At 41.6% G+C, this 22846-nt stretch overlaps 1 protein-coding gene across 3 annotated transcripts in view; it reads left to right on the plus strand.

Annotated features, from left to right (window-relative positions):
• Positions 1–22846, plus strand: part of LOC308285760 (extended synaptotagmin-2-like) — a gene marked incomplete at its 3' end in the record, with an annotated part of 76609 nt that overhangs the window by 48546 nt on the left and 5217 nt on the right. For 2 of the 3 annotated variants that reach the window (XM_080726620.1, XM_080726621.1), the window contains exons 9-19: positions 5107–5227; positions 6641–6817; positions 7431–7513; positions 8328–8376; positions 8894–8983; positions 11549–11644; positions 17928–18002; positions 18506–18592; positions 20043–20192; positions 20888–21399; positions 22045–22143. In XM_080726620.1, the coding sequence (XP_080582746.1) occupies positions 5107–5227; positions 6641–6817; positions 7431–7513; positions 8328–8376; positions 8894–8983; positions 11549–11644; positions 17928–18002; positions 18506–18592; positions 20043–20192; positions 20888–21399; positions 22045–22143 (1539 nt within the window). Of the gene's footprint in view, positions 1–5106; positions 5228–6640; positions 6818–7430; positions 7514–8327; positions 8377–8893; positions 8984–11548; positions 11645–13230; positions 13333–17927; positions 18003–18505; positions 18593–20042; positions 20193–20887; positions 21400–22044; positions 22144–22846 lie in introns of all 3 variants that reach the window. The other variant, XM_080726619.1, reaches the window with a different exon arrangement.

Here is a 22846-nt window from a genome sequence, read left to right on the forward strand (position 1 = left end):
CCGTGTCTCTCATCACATTTACACAAGGATTACAGCCAGAACATTGCACAGTTCATCTCCACGTCCATCAAGCTCATGGAGGCACAATTAAATCACACACCGTTTAGCCAAAGACATGGCACTAATAACCACAATGTGCAACAAAGATATTCATTTTAAAAGTACATCTTTCTCCACCAAAAATCATAATGATCATAATAATATCATTAATAATTGTGATTGCAGTATTATTATTATTTATTTTTTGTAAGATTTGATTTGGGTTTTGTTTTCAGGCCTTTATTGATAGGACAGTAGACTGACAGGAAATGGGGAGTGACATGCAGCAAAGGTCGTCTGGATCGGGAATCGAACCGGCTACACGCTGTCAGGCATCAGAGCCTATGTGGTATTCGCCTGGACCAGTAGGCTAGCGGGTGCCCTGTGATTGCAGTATTAAGACAAAAATCATTAGGAATATCATTTCAGCCATAATTGTGCAACACACCTCTATAAACCTACTGTAGACATGTGCAGGAGGTGAACTGTACTGTAGCTGTTATGTGAGGATACTAATTATCTTATCACTGTACTTTGCTGTGTGCTAACATGGAGTTATTTATTTATAAATGATACAATGTTGCTGACTGACAGCAATGGACCATGTAGACATGTGAAAGTTGATGGGCTGACATCATGGCAGGCTGAATTAGATAGTCTATATTTGGTTCACTGACCATCTATAAATATGGGATGTTGATGGGGAATGTAAAAGTGCATGTGTTCTTCCAGTTCTCCCTGTCTCTCTGTGATACAGGGTGAGGTTGATTAGTGCATGAATGAACACATACTGTAGGAACTAGTTTTTCCTTGTTTTGATGTGACCTTTTTTGTATTCAGAGGACCGACTGAATATAATAAATATCCTTTCTGTTTCATGAGATGGTATTTTATCATTGTTTTTTACTACTGTATATTGGAACGCAAATACACTCTTATTTAGAAGTGAAACCTCTTCTGATGCAAAAGTAGGGCACATCATCATTCATCAGTGATGTTGCCAGAGGGCGTCGGGTGTTTCAGGTCTTCCTCACTCTGGCAACCCAGTGCTGTTTCTCAGATAGAGAAGAACTTACTACTCTGTCCTTTTTCAAAGCCAAGGATCTTGATTATGCTGGCTTAAATGACCCTAAACTTTATACAACTACACTATTAGGGTGACCAGATGTCCCCCTTTGCGTGGGACAGTCCCACATTTCCAGGACTTTTCAGGCGTCCCACAAATTGAGACACTGTCCCACTTTGTGACTGGCAGCCTCCAGTAATAAATCAATGTGCAAGTATTTAGCTCTTAAGGTGAACACAGTTACGCTATACAGCTTGGAGCTGTATCGCGGAGGGAGAGGTTCCGAAAGGAGCTAGGTAACCTCCTAATAGAACTTTGGCTTTCTATTTTAAATCTCTCTCATTGTCTTTTTTCCTGCGCTGTATATGTTTTTAAAGCTGTTAAAATAGTATGATAAATACAGCAGATTAATAATTGGATCTGGTCACCCTATACACTATAGATAACTACTGGGCCAACTGTCTAGACTTTAATTTAATTTCCATCATGGTTCTGACCTGGTAACTCTTCTTTGTCTTAAATGTCTTGTCTTGACATGTAAATGCAAACGAAACGATAATTGTTCACGTCAAATGAATAAGATAATATAAACCGGTAAATTAAAGTCACCTAAAATTAAACCGGGCTACACTTGGTTTGGGCTAATGCAGCCTAGACCAAGCCAAGACAAAGTGAACCAGCTCACAGTGAGAGCACCGTTACACGCATCCTCAGATGAACTGTGGCGTGTGTGCTGTCTCCATACTGACTGAAGGTCGTTAAACATTGGTTTTCCAACACACGTCGCACACACACTGTTCTGAGAGAGAGAGGGGGAGAGAGAGTGAGACTCCACCCAGAGAGGAGAAATGTAGCTCTCCTTGTTCTACCAGTCTGACACACCCTGTGTGTGTGTGCGTGCGTGTGTGCGTGCGTGCGTGGTGTTTTTGTTGTTAGTGCTCATATTTCCTCACACATTATTTGCATTTTGCAGCCAAACAGCAGAATTCTGAGGTCACCTCTAGCACTGTGTGTGTGTGTGTGTCTATCTCTCTCTCCCTTACACACACACACACACACACACACACACACACACGCGCACACACGCACGCACGCACGCACGCACGCACGCACGCACGCACGCTCGCTCGCTCGCTCGCTCGCTCGCACACACACACACACACACACACACACACACACACACACACACACACACACACACACACACACATACACACTGCAGATGATTATATGCTTGGTGTCTTAGCCAGTCTCCAATCGGTTTGTAATGTTGTCCTTTAGTTGAGGGGAAAGTAGGGAAATGCACTCAGATCAGTTTTCCTTGTTTTCATTGTGAATAACTGAACAGCCTGCTCATGGAAGGTTTCAGTGTGGGGCAATGCTGCCCTCTAGAGAGGATTAGCAGTAATGCAGTGTGATAAATACAAACTAATGCACTGCCCTTAGTCAGTCACTGTCATCTCTCTCTCTCTCTCTCTCTCTCTCTCTCTCTCTCTCTCTCTCTCTCTCTCTCTCAACACACACACACACACACACACACACACACACACGCGCGCGCACACACACACACACACACACACACACACACACACACACACACACACACACACACACACACACACACACACACACACACACACACACACACGTTCACATGCAAATAGATGTAATTGCACACACTTTACAGGCGCTTCTCTAATTTCAAGCACTCTGTTAATAAGTTAAGTATGTTGTGTGCAACGTTTAAAAGACAGATGTCATGGCTGCCTGGCTAATCTCAACAGGAAATTGATATATTAGCACACTTCAACCCTGGAGTATTCACAGCTACTGCCTGGAAAGTATGGAATCCCATACAGTCTATGTGTGCATGCGCGTGTTGTTGGGGGATTGGTGTCTGGCTGTGTAGGTGTTGGTATTCGTTCAAGTGTGGAAGGTGCACCATGTCCATCTGTGCTTGCGTGCAAAGCAACCTTGTTTCATTCTCATGTGAGTCTCTGTTACAAGTGCACATTTACATATCATGTGGTCTTGTCTATACTGTATGTCTATGCTTGTACATGCCGAGTCCTACTGTGACATGTGAACCAGGGTTTATTTCAAAGTGGCGACACGTGTCTGCGTGTTTACACATGCTGAAACAAGACACCTGTTTGTGTCTTCAGTGTGTCTGTGAATGTGTGCAGTACGTCATGTGCCAGTGGCAGAATGTGATGCAGTGGTAGAAAAAGTACTGAAATGTTTTACTTAAGTAAATGTACTGCAAAATAGAAATACTCTGTTACAAAGGAAATGCCCGGAATTCTAAATGTGCTTAAAAGTAAGTGTTGGTATCAATATGTACGTATAAAGTACCAAAAGTAAAAGTACAAAATGTTTGAAAATAGCAGATCTACAGGCCCACAACGCAACGCGTTGTGAGCTTGTAGATTGTCTATTTTCATATAGCCTACAGTAGGTATAAAAATGAGCTAAAGTGGTTAATGTTTGTTTTTTAATATTATAAAAATATCTTCAAAGTAATTAGTGACCATAGACCTGATGAAGATGTATTGACATTCAAACATCTCTCTTGCCTGCACCCTGTAAAGAATAACAAATTCTTAAACAGTCCGTGTTTGCGCCAGTGCCTTCCTTCCACATATTCAAGTCCCGTTCCTGAGATGCACCGGACCAGCCTAAACCAGGCTAGAGGCACGATGGACACTCTTCATGCTTAACTAACTAGTGACTGAAGTTTTCAAAATATTGTAGTGGAGTAAAAGTGCAATATTTGGATCTGAGATGTGGTGGAGTAGAATAACCCTGAATTATACGTCATTGTATATAGTTGCATACACACATTGCTTATCCACAATGATTTGAATCACATCACAAAGCCCTAGTAGTACCAAACATATAATATTCAAGGAGAAGGGCTATGACACCCTGATTAATCTGAATGAATTAATCTAGACCATAAATGATGGTCACCAAAACAAAAACAAAAAAATGTTTTGTTGATGTGTTGATTATTGTCAAGGCATCAAGTGACTGCTGGGGCCATCTGCTGTTATTGTTGCTTGAGTCCTATTACAGTGGTCTGAATATTTGAGGGTGTTGACAGAGCTGTTGTGAAGTGGTCTGAGGTTTAGACTAGAGAGGGGGAAGGGTCAGGGTCAGATGTCACTACCCTGGAGGCGACATGAGAGACTGCTCACCTTCACCCTCTTAGGAAGTTTTGGATATGGTGGCATTCTAGGGTCAACATTCTTATCCAAGGGTTTATTACTGAGTTTAACTGGGTTTATTGAGTTAAAAGCTGTACTGTGTGTGTGTGTGTGTGTGTGTGTGTGTGTGTGTGTGTGTGTGTGTGTGTGTGTGTGTGTGTGTGTGCGTGTGCGTGTACTCCATGGTAGATGTGTAGTTGCCAATGGAGATAAAATTGTTCTCGTCTTGAAGGTGAGATCTGAACCAATTTTAGGAGTGACCCAGAAAATCAAACTCAAGTTTTCCATGCTATCGCTACAGTATCGCATGGTCGACTGTGTTGAATGCAGAGCCAAAAAGCTGGTTCGCTCTTATAAACACTCCCCTCCGTTATAAATAATTTCTACAAGAAAAACGTATAGATGCTGAGTACAGAGTTGAACAGTGAGACAGAAACTCATGGAACTTTCTTCAGAGAGAGCATGTTTCTGCAAACTAGAAATGTGTCTTACATTGTAGAAGTTGTGCATGGTCAGCATCTTCTCTCATCTGGGTAAAATGAATATCTATATGATAATATCTACAGTATATGCTTCCTCTAACCACCTTCTCTCCCTCTCTCTCTGTTTCTCCCTCTGTCTTGCTCTCAATTCAATTCAATTCTCAATCTGCCTCTCTCTTTCTGTCTCTGTCCCTCTTTGTGTGTCTCTCTGTGTTTCTCCATCTCTTCGCTCTGTCTGTCTCTCTCACTCTGTCTCTCTATGTCTGTGTGTCTAACTCTCTCTGTCTCTGTCCCTGTCTCTGTCCAACAGTGGCCTGTGTGACAACATCATCCAGGACATCATCTACAGTTACCTGGTTCTTCCAAACAGAATCACCATTCCTCTTGTGGGAGAAGCAGAACTGGCCCAGCTACGCTTCCCCATGCCCAAGGTACGTACACACACACACACACACACACACACACACACACACACACACACACACACATGCAAGCAAACACATTCTGGTGTAGACTAGAGACACTTCTACTTGCAAACGTGTGTGGTCACGCACACAAATCAGTCTTGAGAGAAACCGTTCAAAACACTCTAATGCCATGTCCATACTCCATACCTGGTATTTTAAAGAATCTGAAACAATGTTATGTATGTTGTATGAAGTATTAAATACAGTCAGTCCAGAGGTGAGCAGTGAGAACAATACGAGTGTATAGTGTATACTGTATAATGTATCTGAAAAGACTAGTAATATCTTGAACATTCTATTCAAGTTTGTGAGTTTGTCTGTGTGGCCCATTATCTCTAATTAAACTCTAACTGAAAACCTACTGCTAGAAACCTTGGTCTGAAGCCATATTTCCCCCATCCTATCTCTTTTGGACAGTCCAGTCAGAAATATAGCAATAATATTTTACAGGTTAAACTACACATCAAGCCTACAAACGCTATTAGGTAAATTAGGCAATGCGTTTACTTTACTAAATATTTATACATTAAAATAGCCCATCTGGTATCTGTATTTAGACAAACGCCTTCCTTCAGAAATGTCCTCCTCCTCAAACTTCCAAATAATTGTGTCATATATGTGTAGCAACTCATAATGTAATAACAGCTCATATATAATGATAATAATATAATAAACTTTATTTATAAAGCGCTTTTCAAAACAACGTTACAAAGTGCTTTACAGTAGCAAAAAAATACAGTGCATCAAATAAGCAGCAATAAAATCATTACAACAAAAGAATAATAAAAATAACAATAAAAACAATAAACAAGTAATCTAAGGGAAGGCCTTGGTGTAGAGGTAGGTTTTCATAAGTGTTTTAAAAGATGCTACCGAGTTTGAATCCCTCAGTTCCTGGGGTAGGGCATTCCAGAGGCGAGGTGCCTGGGTCAATTCCCATCATGCCTCTTAAAATCAATTCTAAAACTCACTGGCAGCCAATGCAGGGAGGTGATGTGTGATGTGGTCAAGCCTCCTGGTGTTTGTGAGTAGTCTAGCTGCTGAATTTTGTATGAGTTGGAGGCGAGAGATGGTCTTTTAGGGGAGTCCGGAATACAGGGAGTTACAATAGTCTAGACGTGAAGTGATGAATGCATTGATTACTTTCTCAAGGTCTGTAAAGGTGAGGAATTACTTAATTCTGGAGATGTTTCTCAACTGTAAGAAGCAGGACTGAACCCTAACCTCAGTAACCCTAACTAAATTCGGACTAATGAACCTTCGGACTAATGAACCTTCAGACTAATGGGCAGTCCCCGTACTAACATACAAATCTCCACCAAAGTGATTGGTCCAACCATATCTTGCCATCTTACTGTCATGGCTTGGTTCTCTCAGGGTGTGTTGCGGATCCACTTCCTGGAGGCCCAGGACCTCCTGGGTAAAGACAGGTTCCTGGGAGGACTGATCAAAGGCAAGTCAGACCCCTATGGAGTCATCCAACTGGGAACCCAGCTCTTCCAGAGCAAGGTCATCCATGAGACGGTCAATCCTAAATGGAACGAGGTGTACGAGGTAAGCACAACATGCTGTGGGGAAACGTTGTATGTGCAATATGTCGTCGTTGTCGGGTGGAAACCTTGTATGTTCAAAACCATTAGTTTTTATCATTTAATAAAAATAACTAAACTAGTGAAAACAGCCGATCTACAAGCACACAACGCCTCGCGGTGCGAGGCGTTGTGTGCTTGTAGATCTGCTGTTTTCACTACTTTTGTGTGACTGCCATGTTTGATGAAGCAGGACTTTACTTCGCGAAAAAAACGTGCAAATTTTAAACTTGGAGATACGAGGCTTCTGCCCGACAGCGACGATATGATGCTCAAATCCATACGCATTATGTCTGTCAGTCTGTCTTGCGTATTTAATTTGAACATAACACAAAAAGTATAGACATTTGTGTTTGGTAGGTGATTATTATGATGGTGTTTTTGTGGTATTTATAACATATACACACAGTTTGTCTAAATATACATTTAGCAGATGCTGTATTTCTCAACACACGTTTATAAATGTTTTTAATCACGTTTTGCCATTCTTCCATTCTCATCCTTCCCTATTATGCTTGGCTTTATCACATGACTGTTGTTGTCCAATTCCATTGTAAGCAATTGTGTTTCTCTGTCAGGCTCTGGTGTACGACCACACAGGAAAGATCCTGGAGATAGAACTGTTTGACGAAGACACAGATAAAGATGACTTCCTGGGACGGTACTGTATAAGTTTTGTTTAGTCTGTACAATCACCTCACAGGAATATGATCAACACTACACTTTACTGAATACCCAGTTGTGGGGTAGAGCAGGATTGCACATTTTTCAGATTCTATTCCATTTGGCTAAGTTTGTGGGCCCTGGGTAGGCTAGCCTGGTTCCAAACAAATCTGCCATTGCAACAGTGATATTGTCTGGCTACGCATCCACAAGGCTATGGGTAGGCAACCCGGCTAAGCAAACGTTTTTAGTTTTTCCATAAAATTGCCAAACCATTTCCACCTGACACATCTTGAATTATAGTCTCTAACAAGTGATTTGATAATAAGCAGGTTATTTGCTTTGACCTCGTTCAAAAACACAGTTAAAGGACAACTTTGTTTTTTTACCACAAGGGTTCATATTTTAGATTGTAATTAGAGAAAAGAAAAGGTGAGTGTTAAAATGTTTTCATTTACTGCTTTTTATTGTTTTCGTGATTTGAGTATTTTGATTTCAGTGGGTGGGGGCATGCGTACAAGTGGCTAAATATGTATTTTTAGACACAATAAGCTGGCAATTTCTTTGTTACTAGCTCCCATTATGTCACATCTTCCCATGAAAGATTGCGGTGCATCTTAGGAATGGGCTTATTGTGTCTAAAAATACATATTTGGCCACTCACTAAAACAATAGAAAGAAGCAAATGGATCTAAAATATGAACCCTTGTTGTAAAAAAAACAAAGTTGTCCTTTAATCGTTGTGATTCAGAAGCCTTCTGCTGTACTGTTGTGATTTTCTCTAAATGGTTTTGTTTGTGACTTGCTTGCAGTCTGGTGATTGACATGGCTGAGCTGGAGAAGGAACAGAAGGTTGAAGAGGTATTCTGCTGACTTTTAATTGCTTTTTTTAACTCAGTCATTTGCATTTTTGATTTCTAATTAAAATGTGTCTATAATGGAATGCAAATGGGGATAATTTGCCACGAAGAACAATTCACTCACTAGCCCTTATTTTTTTTTATTTAATACCATGTTAAGATTGTATTGTTATGGGGATAATTCGCCATGAAGAACAATTCACTCACTAGCCCTTAATTTCTTATTTAATACCATGTTAAGATTGTATTGTTAAAGTATATTGCTTTATTGCTTGTTTTTGTATTGTATCATCACTTTTTATTTTGATTGTGATTATGCAGTCTGTCTGTCTGTCTGTCTGTCTGTCTGTCTGTCTGTCTGTCTGTCTGTCTGTCTGCCTGTCAGTATATCTATATCTCACTTTTTCTAATAATGAATCTGTCACATGTTACCTTATGGGGTGTTGTCCTTTGATCTAGAAAAAGGCTGTATGAAACTATGAATTATGGTTAACTAATATGTTTTTGTTTTTGCCCAGTGGTTTGTGATGGATGAAGTGGCAACAGGGAAGCTACATCTCAAACTGGAGTGGCTGTCTCTGCTGTCTACTCCAGAGAGATTAGACCAGGTAAGACTGTGTGTTTCATTTCCCTTGTCTGTCAGTGGTGTCAGTGCCACCAGCGCTCACACTCTTTACGGGATGGTGTTTTTTACTGGTGTTTCAGTCCGAGTGTGGGGAAAGGGTGCGTTCGGAAATGCGCACCGGACTGCGCGGGCGTTTATCGTGGGCTTGCCCAGGCCTTACGGCCTGGGCATAAATATAACGATTGCATTCACCACGGCTTCGTAACTCGCGCGGCGCTCCGCCGGCCGCGCGGCCCTGGCCCGCTCTTCGCGGCCACTCGCGCCTGCGGCGCTCGGGGGCGAAGAGCAGGACCAAGGTCCGCTGGCCTTCGCGCCGCTTGCAATGTCGTGGACAATAAAACGAGCGCACCCTTTCATACACTCTGACTGAATCACCAGTAAAAAACACTCTCTCCACTCTTTACACCTTCTTCAGCGTGATAATTAGCCGATCGCTATGCCCCTCCTAAAGCCGTCCTCGTCCAATGCCAAGTTAGCAACAGGTTACTAACGCAGCAGACTTGGCAAGCTGCCATGGCGGCGCGCATCGGTGTACCGCTAGTCTGGCTGCTAGATAGAGATGGGATTTATGGTTCTTTGAAGTGAACCGGATCTCTGAGATCCGTTCCTTTCAAAGAGCCGTTCAAAAGACTGGCTCATTTTAGTTACTGGTTACTTTGTAGATTTTGATTATGATTGTAAATCACTTCCACCCAAATAGGCCTGTACATTTTGGCCATTGGATACATTTCTGGCATTTGAAAATAGGTGATCTACAAGCTCACAATGTGTCACGTTGCGATGCATTGTGAGCTTGTAGATCAGCTATTTGCAAATTATTTTTCTACATTTTACTCATTAGAAAACCTGTGAAACAGGACATTCTGCATAATGAGTACGTTCTAATATTGGTACTTTAAGTACATTTTGATACCAATACTATTTTACTTTTACTCTAGTACATTAATAACATTCCAAACTTGATTGCAGTATTGATATGTTTACCTAAGTAAAGAAATGTAGTACTTTTCCCACCACTGTTCATAGAAAGGAACGGCTCCCTACTGTGAACCGAATCATATCGTTCATTTCAAAGAGCCGTTCAAAAGACTTGATTCGTTCGCGAACGTCCCACCCACTCGCTTCCGTGTCACAAACACTGAAACAAAAACAGAACGGATTGCACTGACCTACACAAACCCACGGGAATAATTTAGGAGCACTTCATGAGAAAATATAACTGGTAACACTTGTGTACTGTATGTTAATCTGACTTTAGTATATGCTATTGTTTTCTTCCTGGACGTTTGTGGCAGGTTAGTCTGCAGCTGGGTGCTATTGCTGCACGCCGCCATGGCAGCTTGCCAAGGCACCCGCCTTAGTAACCTGTCGCTAAACGTGGCATTGGGCAAGCACGGCTTTAGGAGGGGCATAGCGATCGGTCAATTGTCCAGGGTTCCCACGGTCATGAAATTCCTGGAAATATTTTGAAATTAGAAAAATATTTTTCCAGTACTGGAAAAGTTTTGGAATTGATCAAGGGTCCTGGAAGGTCCTGGAAAAAATAGCTATGCATTGTCTTTGGTTATTGATTTTGTTAATACTTCTGAAATGACAAATTAAACATTGGCCAAATTGTCAAATATATAGAGGCAGAAATTGTGAAAATAGCTGATCTACATGCTCACAATTGCGAGGCGTTGTGAGCATGTAGATCGGCTATTTTCACAATAAAACCGTGTTATACAAAATTCCTCTACTCAGGGTGCCCGGGGTCCCCAGTTGAAATATGATTATTTGCGCATAGGAGTAAGCGACTTGTTATTGAGCTGAATTATTGTTATATAGTCCTGGAAGTCGGGTTAAATATTCTGGAAAAGTCTTGGAAAAGTTTTGGAAATTAATTGGTAAAGATGTGTGGGAACCCTGATTGTCACGCTGAGGAAGGTTCTGGACAAAACGTCCGCTCTGCTGCGGCTTGGTCAAATAAATAAGAGAGCCTAAAACGACTTTCTTTGGGCGTGCATGTTTGTTTTTGTATACTGGGTTCAAACTTTAGCCCCTGCAGTCACTCGAAAGCCACGATGGCCCAAGATAGTATCCTGTTAGTATGTATTCACCCACCAACAACCACCAGGACATGGTGACATTTTGGAATATTATAGACCTGCAACTGCATGTACCTCTATTTTAAAACACCGAACAATATAGAACAATGCCAATTTAGACAAAGACATGAGGTACTTCTGAATACTTATAGACCTGCGATCATTCATCACGGCTTGTTTTCTTCTGTGGCGTTCTTTCTGTGGCGTCGTCGCATCATGATGTAAATATCCCCACCATCCATTATCCTGGGGTGGAACAACAAAAAACAACAAAATAGCAGATCTACAAGAGCACAACAATGCGCTTGTAGATCAGCTATTTTTTGGCCAAAGATTTGGTAGAGAAAGACTGTATCAAGCTAGTTATTTACAGGTCCGTTTTACCAATTATAGAGGGTTTAAGTGGTACCGGAAATGCAGCTCGGCAAATAAAAGGTTAATTGACTGCTGTCTGTCCACAGGCTCTGACCAGCATCAAGGCAGACAGGGGACACGCCAACGACGGTCTGTCCTCGGCTCTGCTGGTGGTGTTTCTGGACTCTGCCCGCAACCTGCCGGTAAGTCACACTGATGGAAAGTCCTCCTGGGATCCACTAGTAGTAATGTGCAGCAGGCACATGCACACATAGACATCAAAGGGAGCTTGAGCCCCTGCCCTTTTATCCATCCGTAAAAGGTGCCCTCTCCAGACCGTGAATGCAGTTTTCACTATGGTGAAAGAAATGCAAATGCCCTCTTTCCATGCCATACCTGAAGGCAGCATTCAAGAGAATTGCCTTGTCCAAACTCTCCTGAACTTGAATGCAGCATCGTATGTTGAAAGAATTGCCCTGTGAAATCCATGCCGTTACTCCGTATCTCCAGTATTGATTTGATTATGCTTAGTTCAGTGTGGTGAGCTTGGAGGTCCACCAAAAGACCCTTTTAGAAATATCAGCCCCTGCCTCTCTAACATTCTCTGCACGTCCCCCATGTGCAGAAAGATGACGGGATTGATTTCATGGCGATGAATAAATCTTTCTTTCTAGATCTATATTTAGAGCATGTCACTGGGAAATTGAACGTTTTTCCTCGTTTAATCTTCCTTTCATTTTTATCAAGTCATGACATGTATTACATATTATGTAATACCCTAAACAGCCATTAGGGAAGTATCATACTGAGATCATACTAATGTTTCAATCACTGTCTCTTAATAGTCAATAATGTGCTCTATTGTATTTAATACATTGTTGTGGCTGTTAGCTGTACACTACATTGAATTTAACCACTTAAACCCTATACCTAGTTGACTGGGGTCCCGCCAGGCTCTATGCTAGGTCTGCTTCTCAATACTCTCAATACTAAAGCTCCTCGCCGAAATTAGCAGGCTCACAATGCATGACTTTGATTTTGCAACCCGTTGTGAGCTTGTAGATCTGCTATTTTCGCTGAAATGTTCACCCCAGAATAGGTGTGTATTAAGTGGTTAATACATAGTTGTGACTGTTATTAATTATTAAAAGCCTATATATATAAAACAAAACATAGTATTTTATATATTATCGGAGGTGTTAGCTGTATGCTAGCCCACCATCTACTTGGTCTTTTTCCATTCTCTTTCCTCACTTCCTTACTTTGCTGCTCTGTCCATCTCATCTTAAAGGTGCAGCATGAGGGAATGTTGGGACTAAAGTGTTTCTGAATGTTTAAAGTGTTAACGGCATAAACAAAGGGGAAAAGCCCTTCATACTGCACCTTTCCTGCCATGCTCCCATTTAGACACCCATTTTGAGGATAGGCTTTGATGTGTTTCCATTACTTTAAGTTAATTATAATTTAAACAAATACAAATGTGTTCAAGAGAAATACAGTAATGTTACAGTTTCTGTTTCCATTTCTCTTCCCATATTGCTATTTGCTAGATACTCTTATGTAAATGATGACGGACAAAATGTTCATATGTATTGTATTATTTCTATATATCATAAGAAGATTCTACACAGGTACAGATATTTATCAATAAGCAAAGCACTTCATTAATATCAATATTAGATTGACATGATTCCATAGCAGAAGCCTGACTTGCCTCTTTTCAGACTATTTTTCTTCTCCTTTGCTTCTCCTCTCCTCTCCGCCTCCTCCTCCTCTTCCTCCTGTGAAGAGTGTGTTCGAGGGGAACTTGGGCAGTGGTTTCCTCAAAGAGAGGCGTGCGGCTGGGCTGGTGTTCTGTGAGAACACTGCTTCTCTCTATAGAAGCCTCTTTGTGAGTCCACTGGCTGTTTGTCTGCTTTAATAGTCAATATGTAGTCTGATTAATGCCATGTTGGGGTCTTTATTATTGTGTGTTTTAATATAGGCCATATGATGGCTCATTAATGCTTAAATTTTGTTGTGTGACATTTGATGAAAAGGTAATGTGACGAAGCATGAATTGGCCTTAATGTTAACAGGTTTTAGTTTTTTATTATCGTGTGATGCATCTTCACTGTGTGCGTGCGTCCGTCTGTCTGTGTTTGGATTGAAAGCACGACGAGCATAAAGACTTTAACCTTGGCTGAATTACTAATGTAATTAATTTTGCAAATGTTTGACGTGAATCAAATTGTCTGTAATGTACAGTATCTCAGCAATTACAACACAAGTCAAACAGAGAAGTGGGACAATATGTGCAGACTTTCTGGTTAGAAAACTCTTGTTAAAGCCACTGTATTACTTCCACCGAGAAGCTGCATCAGATCAGTTCAACTTCAACTTTATTTTCTGTGTGGAGATTGGAATTAGTTTTCCTATAAAACTAAATAAGTCTGGCCAGAGCTCATTGTTGAAAATCTATCTCTCGAAATTTCCCCTTAGAGAAGGTTAATGTGATTGTTTTTTGGCGCCTCAGCGCCAACACTAATGCCTTTCCAATAATTAGTAGTGTCAAACAAATTAAACAATCCGTCAAAAGAAGTTAAGTCAAATTGGGTGATTGTTTCGATATGACTTAACAGAATTCCAGCTGCTTCATTTAGCACCCGGCTTTGCTAAAGTGTGTTCTGAAGCTAAAATATTCTTTTTATTGTTTATTTGACTGTGTAATGCCAGGTGGGTGTGGTCTCTCTGCATGTCCAAAACCAAAACTGTTACTTTTCAGGAAATGTTGAAATAGGAGTTACTGTATGAGGTTTCTGCCTGACAGCAATGAAAGGAAAGGAATGGAATTAAATGAATATGAGAGGACAGTAGATTATGGAGGATTAACTATTAGTGGATTGCCATCCCTTCATCCTACTTGTTTTCCCCCACATGTGGATGGCTTTACCCTTGGATCTCTATGGTTACGCCCCTTACACTCTTAATAAGTATTGTGGAGTGTTACTTGACAACACTTTGTTGTATATGTATATCGTCGTTGTCGGGTGAAAACCTTGTATGTCTAAAACCGTTCGCTTAGTATTTTTCATTTTAAAAATGATTTAAACTAGTGAAACCAGCCGATCTGGGGGCACGGTGGCGCAGTGGTTAGCGCTTCGCCTCACAGCTAGAAGGTCCTGGGTTCGATTCCCGCCGGGGGACGCTGTGGGCGCTGGCGGCGTGTTCCTCCTCCTCGTCATCAGCGCCCACACCCTAGGTGGGGTTGGCGATAGGGCCTTTCTGTGTGGAGTTTGCATGTTCTCCCCGTGTCTCCTAGGGTTGATACCCTCACAAAAACATGCACGTAATCCTGGTCTCAATAATGCCTCCCCCTGGCCAGCCGGGGCGCCTGATGGAGGGGAAAGGAACTGGTTGGAATAACGTGTTCCTTCCACGCGCTACGTCCAAACCAGGGAAATCTCCACTGTCAGGTGAAAAGAAGCAACTTGGACTCCTCATGCATAGAAGGAAGCATGAGGTCAGTCCGTTGTCTCCCCAGGCGCGGCAGAAGGAGAGCAGAGCCCAGGATTACATAGGCAATTAGCACTGGGTGAAAAAATGGGTTACAAAATTGTGGGATAAAAATTATTAAAAAAAAAAAAAAAAAAAAAAAAAAAGAAACCAGCCGATCTACAAGCACACAACGCCTCGCACCGCGAGGCGTTGTGTGCTTGTAGATCTGCTGTTTTCACTACTTTTGTGCGACGGCCTTGTATGATGAAGCCGGGCTTTGCTTAGCGAAAAAATTTACAAATTTGAAACTTGGAGATACGAGGTTTCTGCCCGACAGTGACGATATGTTTGTGTAACCTTTTAACAACCTAGGTTGATAACATGTTAACATGACATGACATGACATGACATGACAGTTAAGTATGTTATAACCTATATATCAGTAATGCAACATGAACACTACGAACACATAGTGATAACATATGTTTTTTGTTTAATAGTACCGGTAAGTAACTGTCATGTTGTCTCAAATGCCACACAATTTTGAGAGTGTAATTGTACCACCAGGTGGCAGCAAACACAGGATCCTATCTCCATAGCTAATATGGGGATTCTGAGGACACAGAGGCTTAAAGCCCTGTATACTTAGTTGTATGAAAAAAAAGAAGACAAAAAAAACATTTATAATAGCTGATCTACATGCTCCGAACTTGTAGCACTATAAGATTGTAGATCTTCTATTTTTGAAAAAAAAAAAAAAAAAAAAATATATATATATATATATATATATATATATATGTCACGGTTTGTTAGAGGAACAGGACGGTCGAGAAACGGAGCACTCGTGGTGCCGCACGGGGCGGAACAAGCGGTCGCCCACAACAACGTCCTCCAGGCGGGGCCGCTCGATTGTCCACGACATTGCAAGCGGCGCGAAGGCCAGCGGACCTTGGTCCTGCTCTTCGCCCCCGAGCGCCGCAGGCGCGAGTGGCCGCGAAGAGCGGGCCAGGGCCGCGCGGCCGGCGGAGCGCCGCGCGAGTTACGAAGCCGTGGTGAATGCAATCGTTATATTTATGCCCAGGCCGTAAGGCCTGGGCAAGCCCACGATAAACGCTCATAGTAAGCTAATGGCTAAGCTAATGGCTAAGCTAATGGCTAAACACCGCCCAGCTAGGCTAGTAAATAAAGAAAGAGAGTCGCAAACGAGTGACGTCAGCGCCTGCACTAGTGAATGGCTGTCTATGGGCTGTCGTCGCCATCTGGTGGTGATTAGTGTGTGGTGAACGAAACAAGCGCTCTTACAATGAACGTCCTGAGTTACCCAACCATACTGTAACATATATATATAATCATAATAATAATGTCAAAGCATTTTAAACATTTGGGGAATTTGCCCAAATTGAGGATGCCAGAGTTTTTTGGTTTGGTTGACTTAATGACAAAATCTTTTGATTTTCTTGCCACTACAGTATGTGAGAAGAATATTGTTGCAGAATTGGTTTAGATCGAAAACTCTAGAGGGTTTAAGTCATTAAGTGGTTAAAAACAATAAGAATAACAAGTCAAGATTTGTTTCCATTGTTTCAATGTGCTTACAACAGGCTGAACACTAATAAAACCTTTTTATTGTCAGCTAATTTCATAAATATGTCAGTTCTTCTCGCTTGACTGTTGACTCCATGTGGTCCATTCTTATTGGTTCTAACCAATGACTTTGTGTCGTGACCTTGTCTCCATTTTAAATACATTAACCTTGTGATCATCCATGTTGTTTTAACTGTCTGTCTCGCATTATGGTTTTGGTGGTGGTGGAGGCGGTGTGTCAATCATCAATCAATAACCTTCTTCTTCCTTGTCCATCATCTTGCACGTCCCGCCTCCTCTCCCTAATAACCCGGGTGGTGCGTCTGTGTCTGTCTGTGTGCGTGCTTGTGTGTGTCTGCTTCTCTTCCTACCTTGTCACTGGGGAAATCAAAGCGCAATCCGTTAGAGTTCAACTCTGAGGGGCTGAAGAAGGCCTCAGTCAGTAAAGCCATCAAGGTAACATGACGCCAACAGAGCACACCTTACCTCTAAGATGCAGACAGGCAGACATAGTGAAAGATGGACATGGAGAGAGAATACACTAGATGTATGAAGGTTAATGTGCATAACTACAGGCAGCTATCTTCAAGAAGAGACCAAATGCAATGATTAGTTTATCTATGTCAGATATAGATCTTTCAGACTAGGGTTATGTATCCTATACTAGTTTTAGGAATAGTTTGAAGAAGTTGTACATGACTTATTCCCACGGCGGCCCTGCTTTAGCATTCAAAATGCCTTGCCTGTTGACTCCAGCTACTGACCATTGTTGTGAAATATGATTAATCAACTCACAAACTCTTTTAATTGTACTTGTGGACTAAATCATTTAACAAGCTCTTGTAAATAACAATGTTTTCTAGTAAGCTAATTATCCACTAAACCAATCGGTCTGTTGGAGACTTAACTCTTCAAATCTGAAATGATTTCTGGTGTCTGGCGAACATCTGTTTAGAGCTCTCTACCTAATTAAGTGTAAAATGGGTTTTACACTTCATTTACTTTTCTCTGTAATTATATAATTATTTTCCCCTCTCAAATCACATTTTACCATTAAGAACTAAAATGTGAGATGTAGTTGTTGTCATTATCAAGTATATAAGTGTATATTGCATGTTATATAAAGTTTCGTATTATAGCATAGAAGCTAATGTCAGAGTTTTGAATGTTCAATGAATGCTGTACATTCAGAGTTTGCTGTGTTTAAATAATCGACCAGTAGGTAAGATACTGTAGGTAAAGAAAAAGCAAAATAAGTGTTGGCATTAAACGGTTATCAAAGAACAACAAATAAGTATAGTGAAGCGTTAACATTCCAATTATACCATCCATTTTAGAAAGATAGAGATAGCTTTATTGATCCCACAGAGGGAAGTTATAGTGAATATCGCTAATTTGTTTTATTTTGCTATTGCTTTTCTGCAGTCTGGTAAAAAAGTGAGCAGCGACCCCAGTCCATTTGTCCAGTTCACAGTTGGACACAAATCCTTTGAGAGCAAGGTAAGACCAACATCAAACCAAACCAGTCGTTCTACAAGACACTTTGTTCAGGCCGCTAACCAAAAGTGAATAATAGTACGTCTGCTATTATTTATAGCAGGTGGTGCTTTTACAAACAGACACCTGTGGAAATTGAAGACCATGTTGAGAATCACATTAAAGGGGACGACCACCCATTTTCAATATTGAACCATGTCATTAATATACCTTAGAGGAGTGTGGAAATAAGAAAAAAAGTCACCCCCCTTCTGAGTTGCCTAGAACTGGAGGATTGATTTTGTGGTTTGTATTGTAAATCACACCGGTGTGATTTACTATACAAACCCCAAAATCTAAGGTATATTAATGACAGTTCAATATTGACAAAGGGGTGGTTTTCCACTTTAAGCCATATTACAATTGGACTATGATAGGCAAACTGTCCACTTTCACACAGTGCATAGTACTAGCAGTGTTAATCATATGATGTGCTACTACGCTGTCTTTCTCTGTTCCTCGATCAGACCAGATACAAGACCAATGAACCGGTTTGGGAAGAAGCTTTCACCTTCCTCATCCACAACCCTAAAAGCCAGGAGCTGGAGGTCGAGGTGTGACACCCATTTTATTTTTATCTCCTCTAAAAAATATATAATATCATATAATATGGACTTTTAGCACCACAGATAACGAATCACAATGTGTTGTGAGCTTGTGGAGCTGATATTTCCTGCGTGCAACTGTCTTTTTAACTCGAGAACGTATGCAGATTTTCATGACAATTGGTATGAATGATCATACTAAGTGATTTTGACCTTTTGGGTTGAAAAGGTCAAAATCAAAATGACAGGATCAGTCCTATCGGGTGGAAATGGCATATATTGACCTTTTCATCATGGCAGTGGTGGTGCAATCTTTCTAATTACCGTATTTTCCGGACTATAAGGCGCACTTAACTCATTGAGTGCCTATCCCGAATTAGTTCGGGATATATTATCGCATCCCAGAGTGCCGGAAAAAAAAAAAAAAAATGATTTTTTTTTTTTTTTTTTAATTTTTTTTTGGACCCCATCAAATCTAGTGAACATGATTTCAATCGCGATTTTGCATGTTCCACCCCCATACAACCCCATCTAACATACAGGGCAGCCATGTTTGTTTACATAACATGTAAAACATAATGGCTATTATCTCAAGAATGCCTGAACGGATTTCCAATCGGATTTTTTTGTTTGAAAGCTGTGAACAAACTGCACAAATCCACTCCAATGCAATCCAGGATTGCATTGGATTTTTTAGAGCTCATTCTTCTCTGTTTTTTTCCCATGCATGAGGTGTGCAAGGTTTAATCGTGGCTAAATTGCCGAAAATAGATCTTCTAAAATGCTTGGTAGCCAATAGCTAACTTCAAGCTAACTTCATCCTCTTCCTGTACATGCACAAAGGAAAGTGTTCAGGCATGTCATGGCTGCAGGGCTTCAGCATATACCAGCATGGGAAATGGGATTTTCTAGAGCCACTGGGCGCCCTCTAGTGGTGAAAAGGTGGCACTCAAAGAGTTAAAAGCCTTTAATTTTCTCAAAAAACTACAGTGCGCCTTATAGTCCAGTGCGCCTTATATATGGATCATTCATTGACATTGACACTCCCTTTAGCACAGCTCCATCTGTTGGATGCATAACGCAACGTTAGCGTCTATTATGTGCGCCTTATAGTCCGGTGCGCCTTATATATGAAAACAGTTTGAAAATAGACCATTCATTGACAGTGCGCCTTATAGTCCGGTGCGCCTTATAGTCCGGAAAATACTGTACATTCATTGCACCCGATTAATTAAACATTGTTGTTCATGGTTAGCTTTTTATAAACACCGTCCACCACTATTGCGAGTTTGTCCATCACACACTCTTGTGTATTAACGCTGAGTGAACCATAAGAGCAAAATTACCATTGTGTGATTATGTGAGATGCCAATGGGAAACGGGATATACTGTAAGAGCAAAATGTCTCATTTGGCTCATTTTGATATTGAATGACCTATTTTTGTAATGTCTATCTCAGGTGAAGGATGAGAAGCATGAGTGCTCTCTGGGGAAGCTGACTCTGCCTCTGAGTCGTCTGCTGGAGGCAGAGGGCATGACTCTCAACCAGCGCTTCCCTCTCAAGAACTCTGGACCCAGCTGTACTCTCAAGATGAAGATGGCTCTTAAGGTAAAATGCACTGTGGTGCTTTTATGCCTTTATTGATAGGACAGTAGATTGACAGGAAATGGGGGGAGAGACGAGGAGTGAGATGCGGCAAAGGTCGTCCGGATCGGGAATCGAACTGGCGCCGCCGCCAGGCATCCATGCCTATGTGGCAATGCCTAAGTGGTATGCGCCCGGACCAGTAGGCCAGCGGGCGCCCAATCTGCGCATGTTATTTTGAAATACATTAGAATGACTTTGTCATATACTGTAGCTGTAGTTTTGATAATCCTTCAAAAAAAACTGTCAAATGGTACTCCCAAATAATTGTAATTAAATGTAGCTGAACTGCTCAGTGGCCGACAAGAGAAGTCTGGAAAACAGGGACATTTTCTGAAAGGGGGCATGAAAAAAAAGTTGTAAGAAGAATGGTTAACGCTTTATCATGAAATGTACAATATTGTGAAATTAATTTTCTAAAACTATAAACTATTATCTGTCTGTCATATCTGTATGTTGTTGTGCATCATGTGTATGTGGTGTGCCGTGTGACGGACCCCAGGAAGAATAGCCATGCTTAGGCAAGGGCTAATGGGGATCCATAACAAAGTAAAGTAAAGAGCGCTCGGCAAACGATGTGCCAGTTTGATGAATACGGTAATTAAAAAGCTAACAAAGGTCTTAAACAATGCTCCTTAACCCACCCTGCCTCCTCACAGGTGCTGTGTGTTCAGGACAAGGACGCGTCGTCCTCCTCGGCGGACGCCGCCCAGCCCTCCTCCGTGCAGGTCCGCAAGGCCAGCTCGGCCAGCTCCAACTCCGCCTCCGCGCCCCGCCCCTCCGCCTCCCCCGAGTCCCCCCGTCCCCCGCCTCCCCCCTCCTCCTCCTCCTCCTCGTCCCATCCGCCCCGCTCCTCGTCGCTGTCCGCCCAGGACCTCCTCAACAACCACCACCAACACCCTCCGGGAGGAGCGGGGGAGTCCCAGGAGGTCTCCAGCTCCCTGGGGGGTCTGAGCGACGGGCCGAGTGCAGGAGGAGGAGGGGGGAGCGGAGGTTTGGCTGAGGCAGGGAGGAGTGCGTCCAACCTGGCCATCTCAGGCTCCCAGCAGTACCTGTCCGGTGGAGGAGGAGGAGGTATGATGGTTAAGGAGCCCACGCCCAGCATCGCCTCGGACATATCCAACCCCTACGCCACACAGGAGCTCCAGCAGAGGCTACGACAGCTGCAGAAGTAAGGAGGGAACGACCGGAACAAAGAAACCTCGCAGAAACCTTGTATCTCCAAGTTTCAAAATGTTATGTTTTTTCGTAAATTAAAGCCCCACTTCATCATACAAAAATGTCTCACAAAAAGCACAACATCACGAGGCGTTGTGTGCTTGTACGTAGATCGGCTATTTTCACTATTTTAAAAAAAGGAAGGTTTTGGACATGGTTTCCACCGGACAACGACCGTATGTATGGGATAATGTAACAGTGAGCTGGACATTATGTAAGGCACTGTTTCCCAAACAGTGGATCATGACCCATTTGTGGGTCACAGACCACTTTTTATGGGTCACGACTCAAGTAAAAATCCCATTTTCTTTTCCTACAAAAATTGTAATATATATTTCAAAAGATTTCCCCCTCCCCATAAAACACAACATTGAAGAATTGTATACATTTTCAAACAAACAAACACACAGAAGTAGTGAAAATAGACGATTTACAAGCTTGTAGATCAGCTATATTCACTGGTTTGGAAATTAGACGAATGTCTAATTTCTCTTTTGGGTCACGGGCTAAAAGGTTTGGGAACCACTGTTGTGTGGGACAGTCAGTCCAATTCAATAATTTCTCTCTCTCTCTCTGTCTCTGTCTCTCTCTCTCCCAGTGGTTCAGCTCCCAGTTATTTCCCTCTGGGAGAGGTCCAGCTGACGGTCAGACACAGCCCCCAGAGGAACAAGCTGATTGTAGTGGTGCACGCCTGCAGGTAGGACGCAACATGACAGAGCTCTGTTCACTTTAGGGGAAAATATCATTTGAATATAAAATACTAAACAGAAGGTTTGGTTAGCCAGTTTTTATCCTGAATAATAATCCTATAGTTATAATTTAAACTAGGCGGTTCTACATGTTTTAGGCTAGAGATCTTCCAGTGCCAGTGCGTTAGTGACCTTTATTTTTTAAATATGTAATAGCTCATTGTCATTAAAGGCTTTTTTTTTAACTATTCCTTTCTGTGTGCTTAAATAATTTCCCTTGATGGGACCGCTCGTTGATTTTCCAGTGCCCTTGAGAGTCTCAACACACAGAATGTGAAGTTTTATGTCTGATTTTCACATGCCCTCACAATAGAATGATTGATTCAGGAATATGGTTTACTTTAAGTTACTTAGTTATATTCTATAATATTATATTCAACTCTATTCTATCTTTAGTAAACCAGTTAGTAAAGTAGTTACATAAAATAACTTTTACAAATAAACCCAAATTGACACATATCAGCCAGAGGACCCCCCATTTGAAAAGATAATGCCAGGGACCCCCATAAGAGAAGATTTTACGGCTCTAGAAGTGATTCTCAACCGTTTTAATTTCATGCATTAGGCTACGGACCCCCCCATTTAATTAATGGCACTTCTATCTCTGAGACCCCAATTTATATTGTAAAATGAATGTAGTTAATTCTGAGA

The sequence above is a fragment of the Nannobrachium achirus genome, assembly GCF_963921795.1.
Source record: "Nannobrachium achirus genome assembly, chromosome: 5".
Classification (NCBI taxonomy): Eukaryota; Metazoa; Chordata; class Actinopteri; order Myctophiformes; family Myctophidae; genus Nannobrachium; species Nannobrachium achirus.